A 25598-nucleotide genomic window follows, 5' to 3' on the forward strand; every position below is an offset into this window, starting at 1 on the left:
GGATTCACGTTTATTGTCGAAGAACTGAGCATTACACCGAAGCCTGTACTCTGGAGCGGGATCGATTTGGAGGTGGAGGGTCCGTCATGGTCTGGGGCAGTGTGTCACAGCATCATCGGACTGAGAGCTTGTTGTCATTGCAGGCAATCTCAACGCTGTGCGTTAAAGGGAAGAGATCCTCCTCCCTCATGTGGTACCCTTCCTGCAGGCTCATCCTGACATGACCCTCCAGCATATCAATGCCACCAGCCATACTGCTCGTTCTGTGCGTGAGTTCCTGCAAGACAGGAATGTCAGTGTTCTGCCATGGCCAGCGAAGAGCCCGGATCTCAATCCCATTGAGCACGTCTGGGACCTGTTGGATCGGAGGGTGAGGGCTAGGGCCATTCCCCCCAGAAATGTCTGGGAACTTGCAGGTGCCTTGGTGGAAGAGTGAGGTAACATCTCACAGCAAGAACTGGCAAATCTGGTGCAGTCCATGAGGAGGAGATGCACTGCAGAACTTAATGCACCTGATGGCCACACCAGATACTGACTGTTACTTTTGATTTATACCCCACCTTTGTTCAGGGACACATTATTGCATTTCTGTTAGTCACATGTCTGTGGGACCTGTTCAGTTTATGTCTCAGTTGTTGAATCTTGTTATGTTCATACAAATATTTACACATGTTAAGTTTGCTGAAAATAAACGCAGTTGACAGTGAGAGGACATTTGTTTTTTTGCTGAGTTTATTTACCAAGATATACACACGTTTCAATATGACACTTGTTTTCCACACGGTGGCGACATTGTCACGTTCATGAGAATTCGAGTAGCATCACTGGTGAGTGTTCTGTGCAACAACCGATGCATTGAGACATATGGCATAATATAAGCAGCGTATGAAAAAACACTGACTGAAGAGACAAAAAGGCCAATTATTGTGCAAAACAGATTTTATTTTACCATAGTCAAAAACAAAACATCTAACACGTACTATTAAAAAATAAATACAAGTGATGTTTCTGTTAGAGAAATGTAGCCCTTCATGTTGTATACGACACACTCACACAAACAGTCTAGTTTAAATGGGTGGACACTCATGCTACAAACTCAAGAAACAACCATTGCTATCTCCATAGAATCTCATACAGATGCTACATAAACTTTCTTTAAAAATAAAAATAAACACAGCGCCCAGTCCTAATATAAAGGCCTAAACCATTTAAATATAATTTCAGAAAAACTGAGCCTACATGCAGCTGCTGAGGTATGTAACACACACACACACACACACACACACACACACACACACACACACACACACACACATCTCTCAGCTGATTTTGACTGTCTCTGATAATAACCATATACACTACATGACCAAAAGTATGTGGACAACTGCTCGTTCAAAATCTAATTCAAAGTCCCCCATTTGCTGCTATAAAAGCCTCCACTCTTCTGGGAAGGCTTTCTACTAGATGTTGGAACATTGCTGTTGGGACATACTTCCATTCAGCCACAAGAGCATTAATGAGGTCGAGCACTGATGTTGGGCGATTACGCCTGGTTCGCAGTCGGCGTTCCATTTCATCCCTAAGGTTTTCGATGGGGTTGAGGTCAGGGCTCTGTGCAGGCCGGTCAAGTTCTTCTACACCGATCTCGATAAACTATATCTTTATGGACGTCACTTTGTGGATGGGTGCATTGCCATGCTGAAACAGGAAAGGGCCACAAAGTTGGAAGCACAGAATTGTCTACAATGTCATTGTATGCTTTGGCATTAAGATTTCCCTTCACTTGAACTAAGGGGCCTAGCCCGAACCATGAAAAACAGCCCCAGACCATTATTCCTCCTCCACAAAACTTTACAGTTGACACTATGCATTGGGGCAGGTAGCGTTCTCTTGGCATCCGCCAAAGCCATATTTGTCCATCGGACTGCCAGACGGTGAAGGGTGATTCATCACTCCAGAGAACACGTTTCCATTGCTCCAGAGTTCAATGGTGGCGAGCTTTACAACACTCCTTGGCATTACATATGGGGCAGCTCTAGCAGGGCAGAAATTTGATGAACTGACTTGTTGGAAAGGTGGCATCCTATGACGGTGCCACGTTGAAAATCACTGAGCTCTTCAGTAAGGCAATTCTACTGCCAGTGTTTGTCAATGGAGATTGCATGGCGGTGTGCTCGATTTTATACACCTGTCAGCAATGGGTGTGGCTGAAATAGCCAAATCCACTAATTTGAAGGGATGTCCACATACTTTTGTATAGATAGTGTACACACAGGTAAATAAATTACAGCTACACATAATTACACCAGTGCAATTAAACTCTGACCTGCAGGCTTGGCAGCAAAAGCATGCAAATCAATGATGCACGTACGTATATACAGTACAGGTACTCATTTTCAGTGCAAACATTGTCACAGGGTGTCTGTAATCATAGGGCACATTTTTACCACATTCTCAAACATTAAAAATATATTGCACAATTCAGACATTGCTTTGAAATTTCCAGAAAGTATTATGCGTGTTTGAGTGGTAGGATGCCAATACATAGTATGCTATGGGTGTCTCCTACCTTGTGTGTGGTCTGGGTATATCCAAGAGGAGGGAGGTTTTATACATTCTATGTGAGGTGTTCTAGTTTAGTGCAGGATGTCTGTGGTTGGAGACAGCTTGTCAGGCTGGTCAAGGTGCTCTGCAGCTTATTGCTCCCCACAACAAAGTCACTACCTCTCTCTTCTTCCATTGTCATTCTGTTTCACTAACCCTGCCCATCAACCTGTGCATAACATGACAAGCATTTCAAAATCATCCCACGTATTCTCCAAAAAAACACCCCCTACCCACTATCCCCGCCTCACATTTAATGTCTATACCACTGCCTCTTCAGGTTGCACCAGAGCGCCTTGCAGGCCCCAGAGCACCATGGATATAATGTATTCATCAGAAACACACAGCTAAAGGACGAGGAGAGGGAGGTAGGGAGGGAGGGAGGGAGGGGGGGAGGTAGCGGATTAACGACTGCAGTGTTTTTTGCTGCAAGAGAACCTCACATCCTCCTCTAAACAATATACTTTAAATGAGAAGAGGGAGTGACAGTACTACAATTTCATAACAATCACAATCAGTGACAATAAGTGGAATGGTATCAAATACATCAAACACATGGTTTCCATGTGTTTGATAACATTCCATTTACTCCTTTCCAGACATTATTATGAACCGTTCTCCCCTCAGCAGCCTCCTGTGATTAGTGAGTGTTTGTTAAATTCTTGAAAAAAGTGACCTGCAAGACATCAAATGGTTAACTGCTTAGTGTGTGCGTTTTGGAGGACTATATTGTCTTAAGAAGGGTTTCTGGCCTCCCGGGTGGCGCAGTGGTCTAGGGCACTGCATCGCAGTGCTAACTGCGCCACCAGAGTCTCTGGGTTCGCCCCCAGGCTCTGTCGCAGCCGGCCACGACCGGGAGGTCCGTGGGGCGACGCACAATTGGGCTAGCGTCGTCCGGGTTAGGGAGGGTTTGGCCGGTAGGGATTTCCTTGTCTCATCGCGCTCCAGCGACTCCTGTGGCGGGCTGGGCGCAGTGCTTGCTAGCCAAGGGGGCCAGGTGCACGGTGTTTCCTCCGACACATTGGTGCGGCTGGCTTCCGGGTTGGAGGCACACTGTGTTAAGAAGCAGTACGGCTGGTTGGGTTGTGCATCGGAGGACGCATGACTTTCGACCTTCGTCTCTCCCGAGCCCGTACGGGAGTTGTAGCGATGAGACAAGATAGTAATTACTAGCGATTGGATACCACGAAAATTGGGGAGAAAAGGGGATAAAAATTAAAATTAAAAATAAAAAAAAAGAAGGGTTTCTGGTCCTGCTACAGTACCACTCAACCTGGCCTCGGAGCATTTCGTATTATTCTGCACATAGGATGTGCATGTGGTAAACCAAGAGTAGGCCATCCATCTTGTTGACTCACCTATGTTTACCAGTTACCACACTCCCCCTCTAACCTAGGCTTTCCTACTCTACATCTATCGCCATTAGAATAATGCAATTTCAAGTACGACAGCTAGGGCATTTATCTACCTCACATGACACTACGACACACGGTTTGAAAAAGGAAGACTTTTAAAGAAGTTGCATTCCTTCACATGTATAAGCTAATATGGAGAGAAAATATCCAGTCATGTTAGTAATGGTACCTATTTCCACTAGATGCACACAGTCCCCCAAGCTCTCAAACCAGCAGATAACCATCAGTATGAGGAGCTGTTGCCTTGTGATCTGGGGAGCTCAGTACCACACCTGGTGGTGTGGTGATAATTGTGTGTGTAACTTTGACCAGAGCTATGGAAGTGAAGTAGCTGCTCGACTTCTCTAAATCCATAAACAAACCCTCTTCTTCATCCTCTTCCTCTTCTTCCTTTCTCTCAATAGGAACATTGAGACAGAACTGGAGTGTTCTGATAGGTGATAAAGATATACTTCTTATACTGGGCCAAAGGTCAGTCCTAGTAGCTACAGCGCAGTAGTCACATAAACCTCATAAGAAAATCAGCTCTGTAAAGCAGGAGGCCTCGGTGTGTTTTCCAGCCGTTTACATTGAAGTCATCTTCTCCATATACCTATTATTCTCCCTGAGGTGTGACTGTGAGGCTCTTATGGCTCTGACATAGGTGAGGAGGAACTGTTCCGGGGTGAAGTCTCCCTTAGGTATAGATCTAGGATCATGTTCCCCTTTCTCAACCCTAACCTTAGCCATCACTGGGGGGAAAGTGAAACTGACACCAAATTAGTGCCTAGGGGCAACTTCAACCTACACCGGGGGGAGTCCACTGGGTCACATGACGGCGCAGCGGTTCCTCTGCAGCGCCCCTTGTAGGCGGATCCCTGGGGTGTGGTTATGTTTCATGCCGCGTGCCACAGCGATGCCCAGCAGCTCTTTGAAGAGCAGGACCACGTGCCAGTTGAACTTGGCAGAGCACTCCACATAGCCACACTTCCAGGTCTTCTTGACGAGTACAGAGACAGCCCTGCGAGGGGTGAAGCGCTGGCGCTGCAGGTCCCTCTTACTTCCCACTACCAGGATGGGAACCTCACTGCTGCTGCCCTCCCTACAGGGACACGGGAAGGAATGGAGATAGAGAGATGAAGGGTAAAGGTGAGAAAGAATTGCAATCAAACAGGCATACTGTGGTTAGCTAACAAATACTGTATGTGGTGCAATAGCAGCAAAGAAATCCCAGTCGCATAATCTCTATTCTCCACACATCCTGTGTACGAATACAAATTTAAAGGTGACTGCATTGACATGAAGAGTCCCCTGGTTCGTGAGTAAGACAGCCTTCTCATTCTCCCCCCTCTTCTTCTTAACATTGTGAAGGTCAGTAGCGTGACAGGGAGACTGGAGACACCTTCCAGAGTGGTCACTGGGTGTTTGTGTGTGAGGATTTCTGCAGTATGAGTGTGTCTCTGTGCGTGCGGGGGCTTGTGCAGTGTCTACTGTGTGTGTGTGTGTGTGTGTGTGTGTGTGTGTGTGTGTGTGTGTGTGTGTGTGTGTGTGTGTGTGTGTGTGTGTGTGTGTGTGTGTGTGTGTGTGTGTGTGTGTGTGTGTGTGTGTGTGTGTGTGTGTGTGTGTGTGTGTGCGTTGATTCCTCTGCCTGGATTGGAGGTGTGTGGCGGTGGATCAGAGCATTGGGGCCCTAGGAGCCTTCCTCCACACTTTGTATCGGCAGAGACTAAATGTAGAGGGAAATGTTTCTCACAGAACATTGGATTGGGAAGATGTATGGCAGGCTGCAACCTGGGCTAAAGCAGTGATGATTCAAGTGAGGCTGACAGTAATGCTATTGTGAACAATAAGCTCAGACCTTGATTCAATGCTAGCATGTTGAGTTGAAAATGCAACGATTTAATGGAAGAACACAGACAGACACACATACTTACAAAGACTCCCTCCCCAAAACACAAAAATATAATTTAGACTGAACAAAAACATAAACGCAACATCAAATAAAATAAAATGTAATTGTATTTGTCACATGTGCCAAATTCAACAGGTGTAGACCATACCATGAAATGCTTACTTACAAGCCCGCAAACAACAATGCAGTTTTAAGAAAAATAAAAGTCAAGAAAAATATTCACTAAATAAATGAAAGTAAAAAATAAAAAGGCAACACCTAAATAACAATAACGAGGCTATATACAGGGGGTACCTGTACAGAGTACTGCTTTCCGTGTGCTAGCAGAGAGAACAGTCTATGTGTAACGGCGGTCCTTCTCCTCTTCATCTTCGGAAGAGGAGGAGTATTGAGGGAACCAAGGCGCAGCGTAGTGAAATGACATTTTTATTAACGAAAAAACACGAACTTGAATAAACTAACAAAAATAACAAACGGTGTAGACAAACCTATACGACGAACTCACATAAAATAAGAAGAACGCACGAATAGGACATTTAGACTACACAAACCGAACAAACCGTACACAGTCCCGTATGGTGCAAACAATTACACAGACACGGAAGACAATCACCCACAACGAACACTGTGACAACGCCTACCTAAATATGACTCTTAATTAGAGGAACGCCAAACACCTGCCTCTAATTAAGAGCCATACCAGGCAACCCAAAACCAACACAGAAACAGAAAACATAGAATGCCCACCCAACCTCACGTCCTGACCAACTAACACACATAACAAACTAACATAAATAGGTCAGGAACGTGACACTATGACTAGAGTGGCTGGAGTCTTTGGCAATTTTTACGGCCTTCATCTGGCACCATCTGTTATAGAGGTCCTGGATGGCAGGAAGCTTGGCCCCAGTGATGTACTGGGCCGTACGCACTACCCTCTGTAGCGCCTAGTGGTCGGAGGCCGAACAGTTGCCATACTAGGCGATGATGCAACCAGTCAGGATGCTCTCGATGGTGCAGCTGTAGAACTTTTTCAGGATCTGAGGACCCATGCCAAATCTTTTCAGTCTCCTGAGGGGGAATAGGCGTTGTCGTGCCCTCTTCACGACTGTCTTGGTGTGTTTGGACCATGATAGTTTGGTGGTGATGTCGTGACTTTACTTTCATTCATCTGATGACTGTTATTTATCTAATCAACTAACTATGTTTAATTGTTACCCAATTAAATTAATCATGTAACAATTAACTCATTAGGAATTTGGGGCATCACGAGAGCGGTTGTTTAAAGTGTTAGCATCTCCCGAATTAAACTCTTTACCTATCACATCCATAAAACAGTCAACGTATTATTCATAACCTCTAACATCTGCAAAAAAAACAGCCTTACTTATGATTCAGTACTACACAAATTGGTTTAATTATTTATTTACTACCTAACTAAATGATAACACAGGATAAACATACACACTTAATACATTATAAAAAGGTCCCTAGCGGACTGACACAACATTTGTCGGCTTGTTACAAAGGAGAGGAGTGGGAGGGAGAGAGAGAGAGAGAGAAAGAGACACTAATCGTTGATACATTTTAGGAACCACTCTCATAGTCATCATATATTTTGCACACGAACCGCCGCCCATTTGGAGTAAGAAATCATGAATATATCTACATGGCAATGTCTTCGTTCGCCGTGTATCTCTGTCAGAACCAAGCCTACTTAGAAAGGGATATTGGATTGGGACTTGTAATGCTTTCATTGCACAAAAGGGTCCCCACCCGTCTCTTCTACTGTTGCTCTCCTCTATCCGTTGACTTGTCGTGCAGTCCTGAACAGAACTACATAGTTTATTCTACTTTCCATTCGCTCCTGAAGCTGCGTATTTAAATATAGGCTAGCCAGCCGTGTAGATGGTTCTCAGTGGTGATGAGAGTAGTAGAATACATTGGTTTGAAGAGTAGTAGAATGGTCCTACTTAAATTTGCTTTTCTAGATACTTTACTTAGGACAGCTAATCAGCTGTACCAGTGATTGTCCGGGAGGTGACGTTATCGTCTCTACCTCGTGTTGATATTCAGAATTCAAACTACTTTGGACGTGAGGTGCAGCTACACGCCTCTCTGGTCTGAATGTTAATTTCTTTACCAATCCATTTATGCACTCTGGACGAAAGGTACGGTTCCGTCAGGCTGACACGCTCTCTGACCTCACTCGGGCGTGGCTACTTACTGTGCAACGTTTATAGGAGACAAATTATATCTTATGGCTCCTAAAATCACATTCCTATCGTAACAAAATACTTTCATAATTGTTCATATTTCATATATAATGTTAAGGTTGGAGACTTTGTACATGTAGTGCATATACTTTCAAGTTACAGTATTTCCTTTATGACCTTTTTAATGACATCACAAAATAACAACCTATATAACATTATTACTCTTTAGATCGCCTCTGACCATTCCCAATTTCTATTTTAGAAATATTGTTCCAGTATTCGCTTTAGAGCGTGTTAGAGTTTCAGCGGGAAACGTCTGTGTAGACAAAGGAACATTCCTGTGTGAATTTGGAGAGGGATATTCTCTCTCCTTGATTTACAACAGGGCGTGAGATGTCACCCCTCTGTGGGTGAGAGAGGGTCTGGTTATTGTCATTCATTGCCAAGCTGATCTGACCCATTTTGATCCTCACGTGACAGTCATGACAGTGATGTGGACACCAAGGAACTTGAAGCTCTCAACCTGCTCCACTACAGCCTCGTTGATGAGAATGGGGGCGTAACCAGCCCTCCTTTTCCTGTAGTCCGCAATCATCTCCTTTGTCTTGATCACGTTGAGGGAGAGGTTGTTGTCTTGGCGACACACTTCCAGGTCTCTGACCTCCTCCCTATAGATGCATATCTGTACATGCAACAATTTCAAAGATGTTACTCAGTTATAGTTCATATAAGGAAATCAGTCAATTGAAATAAATGAATTAGTCCCTAATCTATGGATTGCACATGACTGGGAATACAGATACGTATCTGTTGGTCACAGATAACTTTTAAAAAAGTAGGGGCGTGGATCAGAAAACCAGTCAGTATCTGGTGTGACCACCATTTGCCTCATTCAGTGCGACACATCTTCTTCATATAGAGTTGATCAGGCTGTTGATTGTGGCCTGTGGAATGTTGTCCCACCTCTCTTCAATGGCTGTGCGAAGTTGATGAATATTGGCGGGAAATGGAACACGCTGTCATACATGTCGATCCAGAGCTTCCCAAACATTCTCTATAGGTGATATGTCTGGTGAGTATGCAGGCCATGGAAGAATTGGGACATTTTCAGCTTCCAGGAATTGTGTACAGTTCCTTGCGACATGCATTATCATGCTGGAACATGAGGTGATGGTGGAGGATGAATGGCACGACAATAGGCCTCAGGATCTTGTCATTGTATCTCTGTACATTCAAATTTTCATCGATAAAATTCTATTGTTTTTGTTGTCCGGGATTCATCCGTGAAGAGCACTCTTCTCCAGTGTGCCAGTGGCCATAGAAGGTGAGCATTTGTTCACTGAAGTCGGTTACGACGCCGAACTGCAGTCAGGTCAAGACCCTGATGAGGACGACGAGCACACAGATGAGCTTCACTGCGAAAGTTTCTGACAGTTTGTGCAGAAATTATTCGGTTGTGCAAACCCATAGTTTCATCAGCTGTCCAGTTGGCTGGTTTCAGATGATCCTGCAGGTGAAGGTACTGGACTGGTGTGGTTACACATGGGCTACGGTTGTGAGACCGGTTGGACGTAATGCCAAGTTCTCTATGCATATGGAACTTTTCTGGGATCCTTTATTGGGTGCTCCCGAGAGGCACAGAAGTCTAAGGCATAGCATTTCAATGCAAGAGGCATCACTACAGTCCCTGGTTCGATTCCAGGCTGTATCACATCCGGTTGTGATTGGGAGTCCCATAGGGCGGCGCACAATTGGCCCAGCGTCGTCCAGGTTTGGCCAGGGTAGGCCGTCATTGTAAATAAGAATTAACTGACTTGCCTAGTTAAATTAAATAGAAAGAATAAAAAATATTTCAGCTCATGAAACCACCACTATACATGTGTTTATATTTTTGTTCAGTCTATAATTAATTCATGCAAAGACATATAGTTTAGCAAATATTTAAGAATTGAAAGGGAAATTGACAATACTACAAAAACAACTTGACCAACAAGAAAGCTCAATTTCATTTGTACGTTTGAGATTACCCTGCATCTATTTGAGATGTGATGATGACTTATGCATTGGTTGACAGACCTTAACACATCCATATGAACACATTCTGAACTAGTTGCACTGAGAGGTTTATATTCAACTTAGTAATGAGGCTGTAGGGTGATAAAAAACATTAATCCCAACATCAAGCAGGCTGCTATCCTCTCAAATACCCACTCAGGCCTGAAGGTCTCAGGAGCAGTGGGTTAGACGATAGAGTGTGTGTGTGTGTGTGTGTGTGTGTCAGAGGCTTAATTACATCAAAGGATGGGCTTTTCGTCAGGAAGCAACAACAGCCAGAAAACTGACAAGGCAGGGATTATTCTGGGTGAGGTATAGTGTGTGTTCCTGTGTGTTTGTTTTGGAGTGGGTGGAGTAAGCAGCAGAAGAAAGACAGGGGCAATTCCTCCCAGGCATCTTTCCGCTCTGCTAGCCCACACAAATCTCAATAACCTGAGCCTGGATGACACCTCGATTACTCCGATTTTATTCATGAGGACACGCATCCATCCCTCTATCATCCCTATCTCCCTCAACATGTCCTTATGCTTTCCTCCCTCTCATCCCTCTCTCTCATATCTATCAGTCTGTTATCGCTCCCTCGCGTCTCTTTCCTACTCTAGTTTTCGCTCTATTTACCCTCTCTATCCCTTTCTGCTCTAAATAATGCATGTCCTGTCATGGGCCATAAACAGACAGCTCTGCTACGGGCCAGCCAGTCAGCCACCCACCCACCCAGCCAGCCAGTCAGCCACCCACCCACCCAGTCAGCCAGTCAGTCAGCCAGCCAGCCAGCCAGCCAGCTAGCAAGTCAGCCAGTCAACCACCCACCCACCCAAAAAGCCACCCAGCCAGCCAGCCAGCTATCCCCCCACCCAGCTAGTTAACTAGCCAGTCAGCCAACCAGCCAGTCAGCCACCCAGCCACCCACCCAGCCAGCCAGCCAGCCAGCCAGCCCCACACCCAGCCAGCCAGTCAGCCAGCCAGCCAGCCACCCACCCACCAAGCCAGTCACCAAGCCAGTCACCCAGCCTGACAGATCAGGATAGATCAGGCCAGATCAGGATAACCTCATGGAAGCTCAGGAGAAGCACAGTGGAAGGAATGGTGCTCTGCAGTCTGAAGGCCGGTTACGTCACAGAGCTGCAAAGAGGTGAACCTCTTTAGAGCTCAACAAATGAGGGCCACCCATTCCTCCTATCAATATGCAAATGTAGCAGGTGCAGATGCCTACAGTCAGAATAACAGGAGATATTTTGTCCTTCTTCTCTTCTACATCATCAGGACTTCACTCGCCTTGTACTCGCCCTCACCCATCATTGTCAAATACAAATGTCACCTCATTAGTGAGCTGTCAGAATGCTGGGCAGGGGGAGACTACCGAATTAAAACCACAAGTGGCTCCTTTGTCACTGTTTTCACACAGATTGAATGTGTATTTGTATTGATGTATATGACAGTGTGATTGCATGCTGTCATTCCTGAGGTCTTGTATGGATGTCAGGACACAGCAGTCCTTCAAGCAGATCAGCTGGATGTTTCATATATGACTGCTGGTCTTCTGTGGCGTTTAATGGATCTCTCATCATGTGTTTTACCTAACTGGTCCATGTGTGTCACTGTGTTCTGGTGTCCCCCTACCTGTGCTCCACGATCTGCTGGCGGATCATCTTGACATACTCAAAGCTCTCCACACAGCATATGTCATAGACCAGGATGTAAGCATTGGCATTACGCACCCCTCTGCAACGCAGGTCCAGCCACTCCTGACAGACAGAGACAGACAGATAGAGGGGAAACATGAGTGATCCCTAAACAAACAACTACATCACTCACTACAGACACACGAAGGTCAAATGATGGGAAGGATATTGAAGACATATTGTTTCACTTGCCAATGATCTGACAGGTGAAACAGATTTATTTAATGAGTTATATCTCAAGAACCAAAATAAAATCTTCAAATGGCATTTGTTCTGTTCCCATATCTCCCCTAAAACAGTAAGGCTTGTGAGGATAGTCCATATGCTTATAGCTGCTATCTAGCGTGTTCTTTGACCAGGTTTTTTAACAGAGGATGGATGTTCAATTATTCAAAAGCTCTCAGGATGTTTTGCTCTCTTCACTAGATTGAAATTGAAATTGTGTGGTGTCAAATGGGTCTTTAAGACATCTCTGAGTCAGTCAGATAGATAGTCCTGGTATAAACCAGGCTGAAGCTATAAAACATGTTGTCTGACTCTGCCTGCTTCGTGCAAAATGCAGGCCCAGCACACTGCTCTGGTCTGCACGTGGCTAAGGCAAAAAACAGAGTAACAAAGCCTTGGCAGAGCAGGAACAGGGCCAGTCTCCTGTCAAGTGCAACACTAGAAACACACAGGCCCTACTGTACACACTGACAGGAAGGCAAACAGTGGCTTTCATTGAAAAGTAATGATTTGCTAACAATATTTAAAAGACACAGCACAATGGGAGTGATTTGCTATGGCCATTGAGGCAATTGCTTCAGCCATAACACAGTGACCCAATCTCCTCCCTCCAGCTTTCTCTGTTTCTCTCTCTCTCTCACACACACACTCTCATCCTCTCACACGCTCTCTCATTCTCTCTCTATGTCGCCAGCTTAACCTGTGTGAGCTGAATCTATAAGTGGTTCTGCTAGCTGGGAGAGGGAGAAGGAGAGATGGTGAAAGAGGGGGGAGGGGGAGGGAGAGCGAAAGGGAAGAGGGTGATTGGAGAGGGAGGTATAGAGGGAGAAACCGCTGTCTCTCAGGGAGAGAGAGAGAAGTAGAGAGATTAAAGAGCAGCAGGTGGATGGACAGGGGAGGGAAGGGTAGAGCGATGGATGAACAAACAGGGTGTGAATGTAACCCTTGGACTGAGCCCCACCAGGCTGACAGGCAGTGGGTGGAGGAGTTGGTGAGATGGCGCAATGCACAAGCATTCCCCTTCACTCACCCCCAACACAAGCTTACTAAACAGACTATAAGAAATCAATATGGCAAGGAGATCTGAATATAATTGCAGTAATGAGAATCAACAGGATAACACTGGAGGAGTAATCTAAATGTATCCTGTATTCTGTAGATAGGTCTAAACAGGGAGTTTGTCAATAAGTTATTTTGGTGGGGAATCAGATGCAGTAATGGGGCAGAATCCGAGAGCAGATAGTGATCAATGTGAGCTGTAATGATGACAATGGTAACATATCCATGTCGACAGGGAATAATTGCCTTAATCTAATTTAGAGTGATTTGCAGCACCAGTGAGTTTGTGTGTGTGTGTGTGTGTGTGTGTGTGTGTGTGTGTGTGTGTGTGTGTGTGTGTGTGTGTGTGTGTGTGTGTGTGTGTGTGTGTGTGTGTGTGTGTGTGTGTGTGTGTGTGTGTGTGTGTGTGTGTGTCTGTGTCTGTGTCTGTGTGTGTGTGTGTGCGTGTGCGTGTGCGTGTGCGTGTGCGTGTGATTTTGTTATTTTATTTGGATCCCCATTAGTTGTTGCAAAAGCAGTAGCTACTCTTCCTGGGGTCCAAAAAAAAACATTAAACATGACATAATACAGAACATGAATAGACAAGTACAGCTCAAGGGCAAAACAACTACATATGTGTGTGAGAGAGGGAGAGTCTCACACAGAAAGATAATGAGTGCGATCAGCCATGGAGGCAAACACTGTGGCACCGAGATCATTACACACAAAGGTGGGAGTGAGAGAATGAGGAGGAGGAGGAGAGGGAGGACAAAAAATATAATGGTTGACCGTGAAGACAATGCAGCAAGTAGGGAGATTCAATTCTGTACATGTTTCCTGTTATTGCCTTTTCTCCCTGCAGATTGATGCAGTCTGTTTCCAGGAGGAATTACGGGGGCTAGGGATCAGAAATGACACATCCTCAGCATTCCTCTACCATCTCTCCTCTTTCTGTCTCAGCGTTTTCGTAAACCACCCACCCTCCATTTCCAACACATCAATTCCTATTTCCAGAGGGTGTTATCTCCTTTTACTGTTTAAGCACCTCAGTACAGTGCACCCAAGAAGTGGAGAATGAGTGTTAAAGATGCATTATAAAGGTTTTGTATCATTTCAGCCAGTAGTTTTGAAAGTAGCGCTCACAAGCCAAAACGGGTCACCGAAAACGTCATCCATTTCGTATGATATGTTACGTCCTGCAAATAAGTATTACTTTTTGTTCTTCTGCAAGTCGTACAGTTGAAGTCGGACATTTACATACACTTAGGTTGGAATCATTAAAACTCGTTTTTCAACCACTCCACAAATTTCTTGTTAACGAACTATAGTTTTGGCAAGTCGGTTAGGACATCGACTTTGTGCATGACACAAGTAATTTTCCCAACAATTTTTTACAGACAGATTATTTCACTTATAATTCACTCTATCACAATTCCAGTGGGTCAGAAGTTTACATACACCAAGTTGACTGTGCCTTTAAACAGCTTGGAAAATTCCAGAAAATGATGTCATGGCTTTAGAAGCTTTTGATAGGCTAATTGACATCATTATGAGTCAATTGGAGGTGTACCTGTGGATGTATTTCAAGGCCTACCTTCAAACTCAGTGCCTCTTTGCTTGACATCATGGGAAAATCAAAAGAAATCAGCCAAGACCTCAGAAAAAAAATTGTAAACCTCCACAAGTCTGGTTCATCCTTGGCAGCAATTTCCAAACGCCTGAAGGTTCCACGTTCATCTGTACAAACAATAGTACGCAAGTATAAACACCATGGGACCACGCAGCTGTCATATCGCTCAGGAAGGTCTCCTAGAGATGAACATTATTTGGTGCGAAAAGTGCAAATCAATCACAGAACAACAGCAATGGACCTTGTGAAGATGCTGGAGGTACAAAAGTATCTAAATCCACAGTAAAACAAGTCGTATATCGACATAACCTGAAAGGCCGCTCAGCAAGGAAGAAGCCACTGCTCCAAAACCGCCATAAAAGTGCCAGACTACGGTTTGCAAGTGCACATGGGGACAAAGATCGTACTTTTTGGAGAAATGTCCTCTGGTCTGATGAAACAAAAATATAACTGTTTGGCCATAATGACCGTCGTTATGTTTGGAGGAAAAAGGGGGAGGCTTGCAAGCCAAAGAACACCATCCCAACCGTGAAGCATGGGGGTGGCAGCATCATGTTGTGGGGGTGCTTTGCTGCAGGAGGGAATGGTGTACTTCACCGAATAGATGACATCATGAGGAAGGAATATTATGTGGATATATTGAAGCAACATCTCAAGACATCAGTCAAGAAGTTAAAGCTTGGTCGCAAATGGGTCTTCCAAATGGACAATGACCCCAATAATACTTCCAAAATTGTGACAAAATGGCTTAAGGACAACAAAATCAAGGTATTGGAGTGGCCATCACAAAGCCCTGACCTCAATCCTATAGAACATTTGCGGGCAGAACTGAAAAAGCTTGTGTGAGTAAGGAGGCCTACCCACCTGACTCAGTTACACCTGCTCTGTCAGGAGGAATGAACCAAAATTCATTTATTGTGGGAAGCTATAACTTATTGTGGGAAGCTTGTGGAAGGCTACCCGAACCGTTTGACTCAAGTTAAATAATTTAAAGGCAATGCTACCAAATACTAATTGAGTGTATGTAAACTTCTGACCCACTGAGAATGTGATGAAAGAAATAAAAGCTGAAATAAATCCTTCTCTCTACTATTATTCTGACATTTCACATTCTTAAAATAAAGTGGTGATCCTAACCTAGGACAGGGAATTTTTACTAGGATTAAATGTCAAGAATTGTGAAAAACTGAGTTTAAATGAATTTGGCTAAGGTGTATGTAAACTTCTGACTTCAACTGTATATGTTACGAATTCCAATTCGTACAATATGTTACGAATTTGTAAGTGCTCAAGATCCCGTTCAACCTCTTTAATAAATAATAAATATGCTTCATTATACTTTATCATACATTCAATCACATCTACTGCTAATGATGTATTAGTTTGAAGCCCATGCTGATATCTGTGTTCCTCTCCTGCTTCTTCTTACATAATTCTTAACTGAATGACTTAGTCATCCTAAATGCAAGACTTGACCATAGTAGTAGTAGAAGTACCACATAGACAATATGCAGTATAACGCAACATGATCACATCCCTCCCTATCTAGGTGCTTTAAATGCACCCCCATATTCGGTATGCTTAAAATAGTATAGGATAACACTAGAGAGAGAGACAGAAAAGAGGCAGTGGAAAGGAGCTTCAAGACTGGAGTGATATAAAGTAAATACACGAAAACTCTGTGTGTGTGTGTGTGTGTGTGTGTGTGTGTGTGTGTGTGTGTGTGTGTGTGTGTGTGTGTGTGTGTGTGTGTGTGTGTGTGTGTGTGTGTGTGTGTGTGTGTGTGTGTGTGTGTGTGTATAGAGCAAGGCTCTCCAACCCTGTTCCTTGAGAGCTACCATCCTGTAGGTTTTTTGCTCCAACCTCTATCAACACACCTGATTCTAATAATTAGCTGGTTGAAAAGCTGAATCAGGTTAATTACAACTGGGGTTGTAGCGAAAACCTACAGGGGGGTAACTCTTCAGGAACCGGGTTGGAGAGCTCTTGTATACTGCTTTCTCCAGTTGGTCCTTTGAAACCTCTGCAAAAAGACAGCAGCTCAGCCCGTTCCATTCAAGTGCCTGACAACCCAAGTCCTTGGTCACTTTTTACCAGGCCCTGATAGAGCTGGCATCCCACTGCTCCCAATGATAGCAGGGTAATGGTGTCAGATGAATACTTTTACACCAGAGAGTAGAGAACATGGTCATGAATGTGAATGGATGATTACTGGAGACATACCTCAGACACTGTTGAAATGTTAATAAAACATCTTCTTTCCCTTTGGGATTGAGCTTCTCGTTACTTATTGATGTGCTGTACAGAAGGGAGAGCCACATTACACCTGTGAGTGTTCACAGGGTTTATTATTAACATTGGGGTTCCACTGGGTATTGATCTGTCGTCTCCTCCAGCTGCCTGATGATAGCGCCCGGGCTTTTTAACACACACACACACACATCTCTGACAACTCTGCCAGTGTGTGTGACAGAGCCTATCTGCAGAGGCTGACAAAGGGCCAAGAGAGCGTATCCAGAAAAAAGACTAAATGTTTGATTCCTCTGATGCAATGAACAGTAAAAGTGATCCATTTTATTCCATATATGTAGGGGAGAGATAAGCAAATGAAAAACAGAGAGCAGAGAGAGAGAGAGAGAGAGAGAGAGAGAGAGAGAGAGAGAGAGAGAGAGAGAGAGAGAGAGAGAGAGAGAGAGAGAGAGAGAGAGAGAGAGAGAGAGAGAGAGAGAGAGAGAGAGAGAGAGAGAGAGAGAGAGAGAGAGAGAGAGAGAGAGAGAGAGAACATGTGTGGGAGGAAGTCATGGTGATATGTTACACTATGAGAAGATGGAAAAAAAGAACAGGGAAAAATAGGAATTGGATACACTGTCACTATCAGGCTTACGGTAAGTCCATCTCGTCATCAAATCCTATCGACAAACTGTGACAGATGCTCTGAGAATGCAAACAGCAACACATTAACACAGACAGCAGCCCCGCCTGCACATCAATTATTTTTTACCACCAGAGTCCCCCAAGGTAAATAATGTAGTGGCGTCTGCCCTTGCTGCCTAAAGAGACCTAAATAAGCACAGCCTCAGTCTAAATGATGGACCAGAGCCAAAGTACAAGTACAGTACTACATCCTTTACAACACGCAATTACCTAACAGAAACCTGGCCTCGTTGCATAAGCATGGAGGAGTACTCATCTTCCTCCCCACCCAGGTACCATGTAGGGGAAGAGGAAACTCATTTAGTGAATCTGTCTTTCTATGGTGGCCATTAGACTCTACTGCAGCAGCTCTCATCTCTATTAGTCTCTTTACTCTCTCTAGTCCTTCAGCAGGGCACTGTGTTTTAATCCAATCAGCTCCAAATACAATAAGAGTACATCTCAATCAGGTCCTTGTGTCTGTTCTGTTCTGGCCCTGTTCCAGAGCACTCTGTCCTGTGACCCTGACCCAGCCAGCCTCCCCTCTGAAGCCCACCATGGGCCAGCTGCTGGCTCATTAAATATGGAAGGAAAAAAAGGAGAGGAGAGTGCTTGCTCGGAGTGGAGAGCGGGAATGCCTCACCACCCCGTCACAGTCAGTAAAGAATGACTAGCCAGTGTGGGTCAGAGGCTGGAATATAGAACAAAACACAGAGGACAGAAGGGGAGATGGTACGGCTGCTGCTCTCAGAGCCATTCCTGAGGAAATTGACCATCAATCTGCCTGATAGCAGTGCTCTTGTTGCACTCAACGAATGACTTTCCCTGGCTATACCTAAGACAAAGTACTGGTAGAGCTGTCTCTGTCTGTTGGTTAAAAACTGTATACAGATGTCTTAAACTAGACTCCCTGAAGAGGTTGAGGCTGATATGTAAGTATCTCAATTCCTACCATTTCAACTGAGATATTCTAAATGTAAGTATAAAAGTGTTTACTGATATGACTAATCTATAGGCAGATGTAATGAATCCTGTTGCTGTAATGTGTGAAATGGAGCAACAATGCTCATGCAGCATTACGTACACCATAGGAGTCAGAGAACAGATGTGGACGTTTCATGTTTTTATGTGACGAGGGCCTGGGGGGATTCACTATCTAACATGGGCACACACACACACACACACACACACACACACACACACACACACACACACACACACACACACACACACACACACACACACACACATACACACACACACACACACACATACACAAGCAACCTCCCAGCCTCTATAATGTGATCCGTCCTATCTTCTCCCTGCTGTTTGCACTTGCCAGAATGTGTGCTCTAATGGGGGTTAAGCGCCATTTAGCTAAAGAAAGAGCAAATTAAATCAGATTGCTTGTGTTGCTGCGCTCCGTGGATTGGAGAAAATAAAGTGCACTGCAGACCTCTTAACACATACTAAGAGATTGTTGTCATATTCTCCTCTTTGCTTTCTCTCTCCTAGACACTGCAAGAATCCTGAATTCTCCCCTGCTCTCCTGCTGGCTCTGCCTGGCTGTGCCTGGCTGGGTTGAGGCTGTTTGCTCCTCAGTGTGTTGGATCGTAGACTATGTTTACAGGAAACACAGTGCATGCCCACTTCAGGGGGCTTTCTGGTCGGCTGCACCAGCTCCTCCATGGCCTGATCTCATTTTCTCAGTGGCAGCTCCCCTGTGTAGAAAAATACAGTTCTTGCTGTGGAGGCGATGGCTGCGATGCGTTCCCTCAGTAAATAACAAATAGCAACTATCAGTAAGATCAGTGCTTCACGCCAGTCTCAGCCAGCTCCGTAGTAACCTTGGAGATCCCATTTAGAGCCCCAGCAGGCAACACCAGGGAGGGAAAAAAAGACAGGCTTCCTGAGGACCAGTGAGGAGGTCAAGAGAGCTATTTCATTAGACATTCAGCAACACCCTTAAGCACGCTTACAATCATGTACATACACACACTCTTTTTTAGTATATGCATGTGTATGTCACTCATCTAGCGCTCTGGAACAGGGCCAGAACAGAACAGACACAAGGACCTGATTGAGATGTACTCTTATTGTATTTGGAGCTGATGTCACTCATCTAAGGTGAGGAGAGGACAAGGAGATACAGAGAGCAGGAAACTGGTGCATGTCATGTCTGAAAGCAGAACAGCTTTGAGAAAATATGTTGATCAAACCACTGGCAGTCAATGAAAAAAGTGCTTAATTGAAACTATGGTGTTTCATCTGACATTCCCTGCTATCGCCAGGAGCGTATTTATGGAGGTATAGCTTATAAGGTCACTAAGTGAAGCTCCAAGTCTGCTTTTTCTCACTTAATACATTGGTGATTATGTTGAAGCATGCTGTTTTTAGCAGCAGTAAGTTAAACCATTTGCCATCTATTCAGAGTTGATGATTCAATGTGGAATTGTAGCACTTATGGGTTGTAATGGGCTGTGAATCTGTCTGCCAGATCTAACAAAGTCAAAGCACTTGTGCTTCCAGTTCCATCCTCTGATAAGAGCACACATCACTCCCCTCAGGCCTGCCAGGAGCCAGGCAGACAGTCTCCATCACCCTGGCCAGGCTCATGTGCCCTGAGGCTTGGCAGCTGGGTGCGCTCTGGTCAGGGGTCTAGGAGCAAATAGCCAATAAGGACGTACTTATGAAGTCATAGAAGCAGAACATAAGGATACATTCAATATTACATAAACGTCCTTCCTTGTGCCTGAGGCAAAGGCAATGTCATGTAGTGGGGAGTCTAGAGAGAGAGAGATTGTGTGTGTGTGTGTGTGTGTGTGTGTGTGTGTGTGTGTGTGTGTGTGTGTGTGTGTGTGTGTGTGTGTGTGTGTGTGTGTGTGTGTGTGTGTGTGTTTTAAAACACCAAATACATCATGTAGCCTATAGCCTAGGCTTGCCACTGAAGTCATAAATCAAGTTTCCATAGCAACTACTGCTCTAAATGGCATCGGATTATGAAAAAAAATCTAAAGGATGCGTTTACTTTGAAGAACAGCGCGAGCTGTCAGTGCATTTATGGATGGTAACATAATGTCTCCGCGCTCTAACTATTTTCGAGGGACTTGATGCCCACATTTAGTTTTAGTTTTGAAAACTGTTTGTGAAAACCTATAGGAATGGTTCTGACAAAGGGTAAATCAAAGACAATGACGCTAACCCTTAGAGAATGCTATTCCCTTTACTAAATAAAAAAAATCGAAACCCAAATGGAAGGTTACCTTCTATCTTACCTGGCTCGAGCTGGAGGGGAACGACGAAATTGGCGGGACATCCAAAATCTTCAGGTCGTACATGTTACCGTTCAAAATTACAGAGGGTCTGTACACATACCTGTCTCTGGTTGGAGTGTAAACCTCTGAGAAGTCATTATGAATAAATTGACGGATTATGGAAGTTTTCCCGACTCCGGGAGCTCCGATAACGGCGATACTTAGCGTCTCCACCATTCCTGGAACATCAGCACCATGGACAGCGACAACAAACCAATTTGCAACTCCACAAAGATTGTCCTCGCAGCTGTTTTGTTTCCTGTGAATGTTGCTGCTGCTGTTCTGACACGGGTCAAAGTCCACAGTTCTTTTAACTCTAAGTAAACACTTTTTTATTTTTTAAGTATGGCATTAGTTAAACCTTATTTAGCGAAAGAAAGGTCGAAACAGTCCTCCGTTATCAATAGACAGCAGTAAATTTGTTATATTCAGAGTTTGCTCGTCAATAGCTCTCCGATAGAAGGTCCTAGGATGATGAGAGTGATATATCTAGAATCAGATTATGGTAGAGAGCAAGGTACATCTTTTGTTTTTACCGGTAGTCGAAATCTTCCCTTAACAGAGCCAAAAAGGAGGCAATATACTGTTTTCTTGCGCTCCGTGGTTTAGGGACCGTCACAAAAGTGCAATAATGGTGATTGTGTGTAGGCAACAAAAAAAGGGGATTCGTTCCCATTCAGGAGGGTTAGACCTATATGAAGATTACACACACTGCATAGGGCCTCCAGTCGCTGAAGGCACCATTTAATTAGTTACCTCTCTTACTAAGGGTGCTATATTTGAAGCTTCCTATCCATGTGAAGTCACTGACCCCCTCATCCATACTATATTAATAATATTTCCAGATCACCACTTCTCTGATTTTATAGGCATTTCTTGTTACAGGTCTAAATTGCAATACCTTCCTATCCATATAAACAACAGAACTACAGACAAGGGCATTGGGTTCCTTTGCCTCTCTTATGAAAGGTACACCTTTTATTTTTTCTACATTCCTCCCCTTTGATTTTCTACAAATATTTATCCTATTACAGCTGGGGTTATTTGTTCAAGTACATATCTAATTTTCAATACTTTATTATCCAAATTACATATACCTGTAAACCCCCTTGATGTTTGGTCACAGACCTCCCTCATCCATAGTCCACCCATTACAATCTCCATTTTCCATTGCACTGATTTTATATGTGTATTTCCAGTTATGGGTTTTATTTTCAATAACTCACGATCCATATGAGTTACAGATCTACAAACAAGTGTGGTGGGTTAATTTAGCGCTCTTATGAAAAGGTACACCTTTCATTTTTTCCAACTTCCTACCGTTGTATTTTTTTGCAAATATTTATGCTATTACAGTTGGGATTATTTGTTCACATACAGATCATTTTCCGTAGCTCTATATCCAGATGGTTTAAATTATTTTCAATATAGCGCATATTTAACATATATTCCACTAGGTGGAGCCATTGACCACGGTACCTCTTACCCTGTGGACCTACTTGAATTGACAGCCACACCTCTCATTGGCACTGCTGGTTGAATAATTTCCTTGCTCATTGTCTTCCCTTATCCCAATGACCTATGTTCTCATGGCTCGAAATGAATGTCCATTGGTAGCACTGGTGCTCCTAACATAAACATTTTAGGAGCACCAGACAAATATATATTTTTAATTGATTGAGATATAGCCTACATTGGCCTATATGAATCCTACTTGCTTTAGCAGCACATCTCTTGAAGAATATATCCTTTTCCCTGTCTTTCTGTGCCACCAAATGCTTGCATAATGGTAAGGCAACCAGGTTGTTAGGCAATATGGGGGAAAAAATCGAATTGTGATTTTTCAACAATATATTGCAATTTGACTTGCGATATAGATCAAAACACTTGGGTGAACTGCTGGAATCATAGACATATAATTATTATTCGAATTCTATGGTTGGTGTTGTTTGGCATGACAACAAATGAACAGGTAGGACTAATGACAGGGGAGGAATCAAAGTGCTGGTCATTGTTTCTCAGGGGACCTTAATAGCATTTGAATAGATGCATAGATGTTACATTTAGACAAATATTTTAGAATAGGCTATCTGATTAAGAACATGTCATTGCACAAACAACATGCTGATATAGACCATCACTGGTAGCAACCTGTACAAGAGCTAACGTTTGCTTTGCCTTAGCTAGTGCATTTGGCTAAAGGGTATTTAGCTAGCCAGCTAGCTAGTTAGCGATTAGCTTTAGGCACATACCGGCTTCCTTAGACTAACTAACTTTCGTTTTGCAAAGAGCAAGATAAACAAACTAATATTATAATAGAGAAAACATGTGGATTCATATTTTGATGCAACATGGAAAACAGTATCGTTGCTGCTTTGGAAGAATCTGTTGAGTGCATGCTGAGAGAAACAGGCAGTGTGTAGAAACTGTCCGTGTGCTACCTGCCTGTTGAGTGACAGGTGAGGTTTCAGCCTGTCTTGTTTGAGCCATGTAGAGAAGAGTGTTGCAGAAAAATCTTGTTACGCATTTAATTTTTTATTGGATTTTTTCGCACAGCGCTCCCAAAATAAAACCCAAATTGGTCACACTTTGTACTTGTATGTACTTGCCCATTCCATCTGTGTCATTGTTTTGATGAAAGCCATTTATTAAGCCCGAAATAAAAATATTTTTGTAGTGAGCAAGCTTTTGCGCCTTTAGTTTTCTATGCTGATCTAATAATTGTTTTGCACCTTTACTCACATTGGTTGAGCGCCTTTCACTTCTTTCCACATTTGAAAACTAACACTTCAAAATTTAAGGTAATGTATTTTTATGTACATATTCTTCATCCCTTTACACTTGTGTGTATAAGGTAGTTGTTGTGAAATTGTTAGTTTAGATTACTCGTTGGTTATTACTGCATTGTCGGAACTAGAAGCACAAGCATTTCGCTACACTCGCATTAACATCTGCTAACCATGTGTATGTGACAAATAAAATTTGATAACTTGATTACCACTCTGCAATATTAAATCCCTTCACCCCAAATGCTGGCTTGTCTCTGCATGAAATGAACTGTGTCGCCTATCCTATATGGTTAGAAATGTGGTATTACACACCAAATGTTCCTGTAAGTGGTATACAGCCCAATCCTAAATCCCATACACCCTATGCACTTGTGGAGATCTGAGTGGATTTGACAGGTGTAAGTAATATGGCAATAGATCCAACTTGCCCTCTTATAGGCTAATTGGAAGTTTAAACAAACTGCTTACAGATGTAGATCTTAATTTGATCACTCATTTGTGGCTAACAATTTTCCTGCACAGCAGGAAACGCAAACGTGTAGTGTATTCAAAGTTTAAAAAGGCTTCTAAAATGTGTAATTTCCACTTTAAAATGTCAGGCTTGATTTGCCCTAAAGAAAAATGTATCAACCCCTACTAAAAAATATCCAGTTATTATAATACACATAATAATTCACATTACCTGTTGCTGCAAGATTATTTTCCTGCTGTAGTAAACTGGCTCAAATTCAGATCCTACATCTGTATACCAATCTTCACAAGCTTTAATCTCCACAAGTGCATAGGGCATGGGTTCTAGGGGTTGATTGGGTAATGTGCCTACGACATTGTGCCATGACATAAAAGTCATGATAGGCCTGATGGAAACAGCTACTGTAATTTCTCAGTAAACCTTCCAAATGTTGACAAAACAAAATACGCTAGACAAGGTGGGACCTTTTTGTGTCTGTAAAATGAATTATGCGAGAAATGGCAGTGGAAATGCTTTTACCTGCAAATATTTCTAAAATAACCATCATATCGAAATAAACTTGGAGTCATATGATGATATGGTGCGTGGTCCTCCTACTACGACTTGGGAAAGCATGCCGTTTATTATGCTACAGATGAAATACAGTAAGTTATGATAAATTTCACAGAGTGATGAAAGTGCACGGTGATGAGCTTGATGCTCCTTTCCAATAACTATCAAGGGTCTTATTCTGGTGACATGATGATTGATGCTTGGCTGCCGTTTGACAAATAAAAATATTGTTGCTATTTTGTCCATAATAATTTCATCATGTAGGCTATACCCACACTATGTCTGCGAGCTGTTGACTAAAGCGCCAGAGTGGACACATTCGCTCTATAATGCAACATTTTGTAACAAAACCATCAGTAGAGTTGATGGTTTTGCGATGGAAACCCATTTAACTTTTATTTTTTATTCGGTACACAGGAATTTAGCTGCAAAAGTTCTTATTATGTGCACTACGTCATCACACACAGCATTTTGTCTGCAACAAGCTCTACCTTTCATACGAGAGGTATAGACAACCACCACACCTGTTTGTAGGTCTGTAGCTCAAATGGATAGGAAGGTATTGAAAGTTAGACTTAACTTAATAAAAAAATGGCAAGTTACAACATATATATTTGTAACAAACAGAGCGAGCAGTGGTTTGAATGAGAGCCATGAGCGTACAGCCACAACTTGCTCATCTCCCTACAGTGCAGTGGCCCGTATCAGTTATATTTCAGATGGTGTCAACATAATTAAATATTGAAGTAGAATGTATTTTTGTAAATCACCAGAAGTGACATTGTCATGGTCATTCTATTAA

General features: G+C 43.4%; 1 protein-coding gene across 1 annotated transcript; it reads right to left on the reverse strand.

Moving 5' to 3' along the window:
- Nucleotides 1–921: 921 nt before the first annotated feature.
- On the reverse strand, nucleotides 922–25598 carry LOC129853633 (ras-like protein family member 10B). Its single transcript, XM_055919890.1, has 3 exons — nucleotides 20945–25598; nucleotides 11802–11926; nucleotides 922–5100 (listed from the first exon to the last, which is right to left on the reverse strand). Exons 1-3 carry the CDS (start codon nucleotides 21158–21160, stop codon nucleotides 4827–4829), a joined length of 615 nt encoding a protein of 204 aa, XP_055775865.1. The 5' UTR covers nucleotides 21161–25598; the 3' UTR covers nucleotides 922–4826.

This window comes from Salvelinus fontinalis, chromosome 4, assembly GCF_029448725.1.
Source record: "Salvelinus fontinalis isolate EN_2023a chromosome 4, ASM2944872v1, whole genome shotgun sequence".
Classification (NCBI taxonomy): domain Eukaryota; kingdom Metazoa; phylum Chordata; class Actinopteri; order Salmoniformes; family Salmonidae; genus Salvelinus; species Salvelinus fontinalis.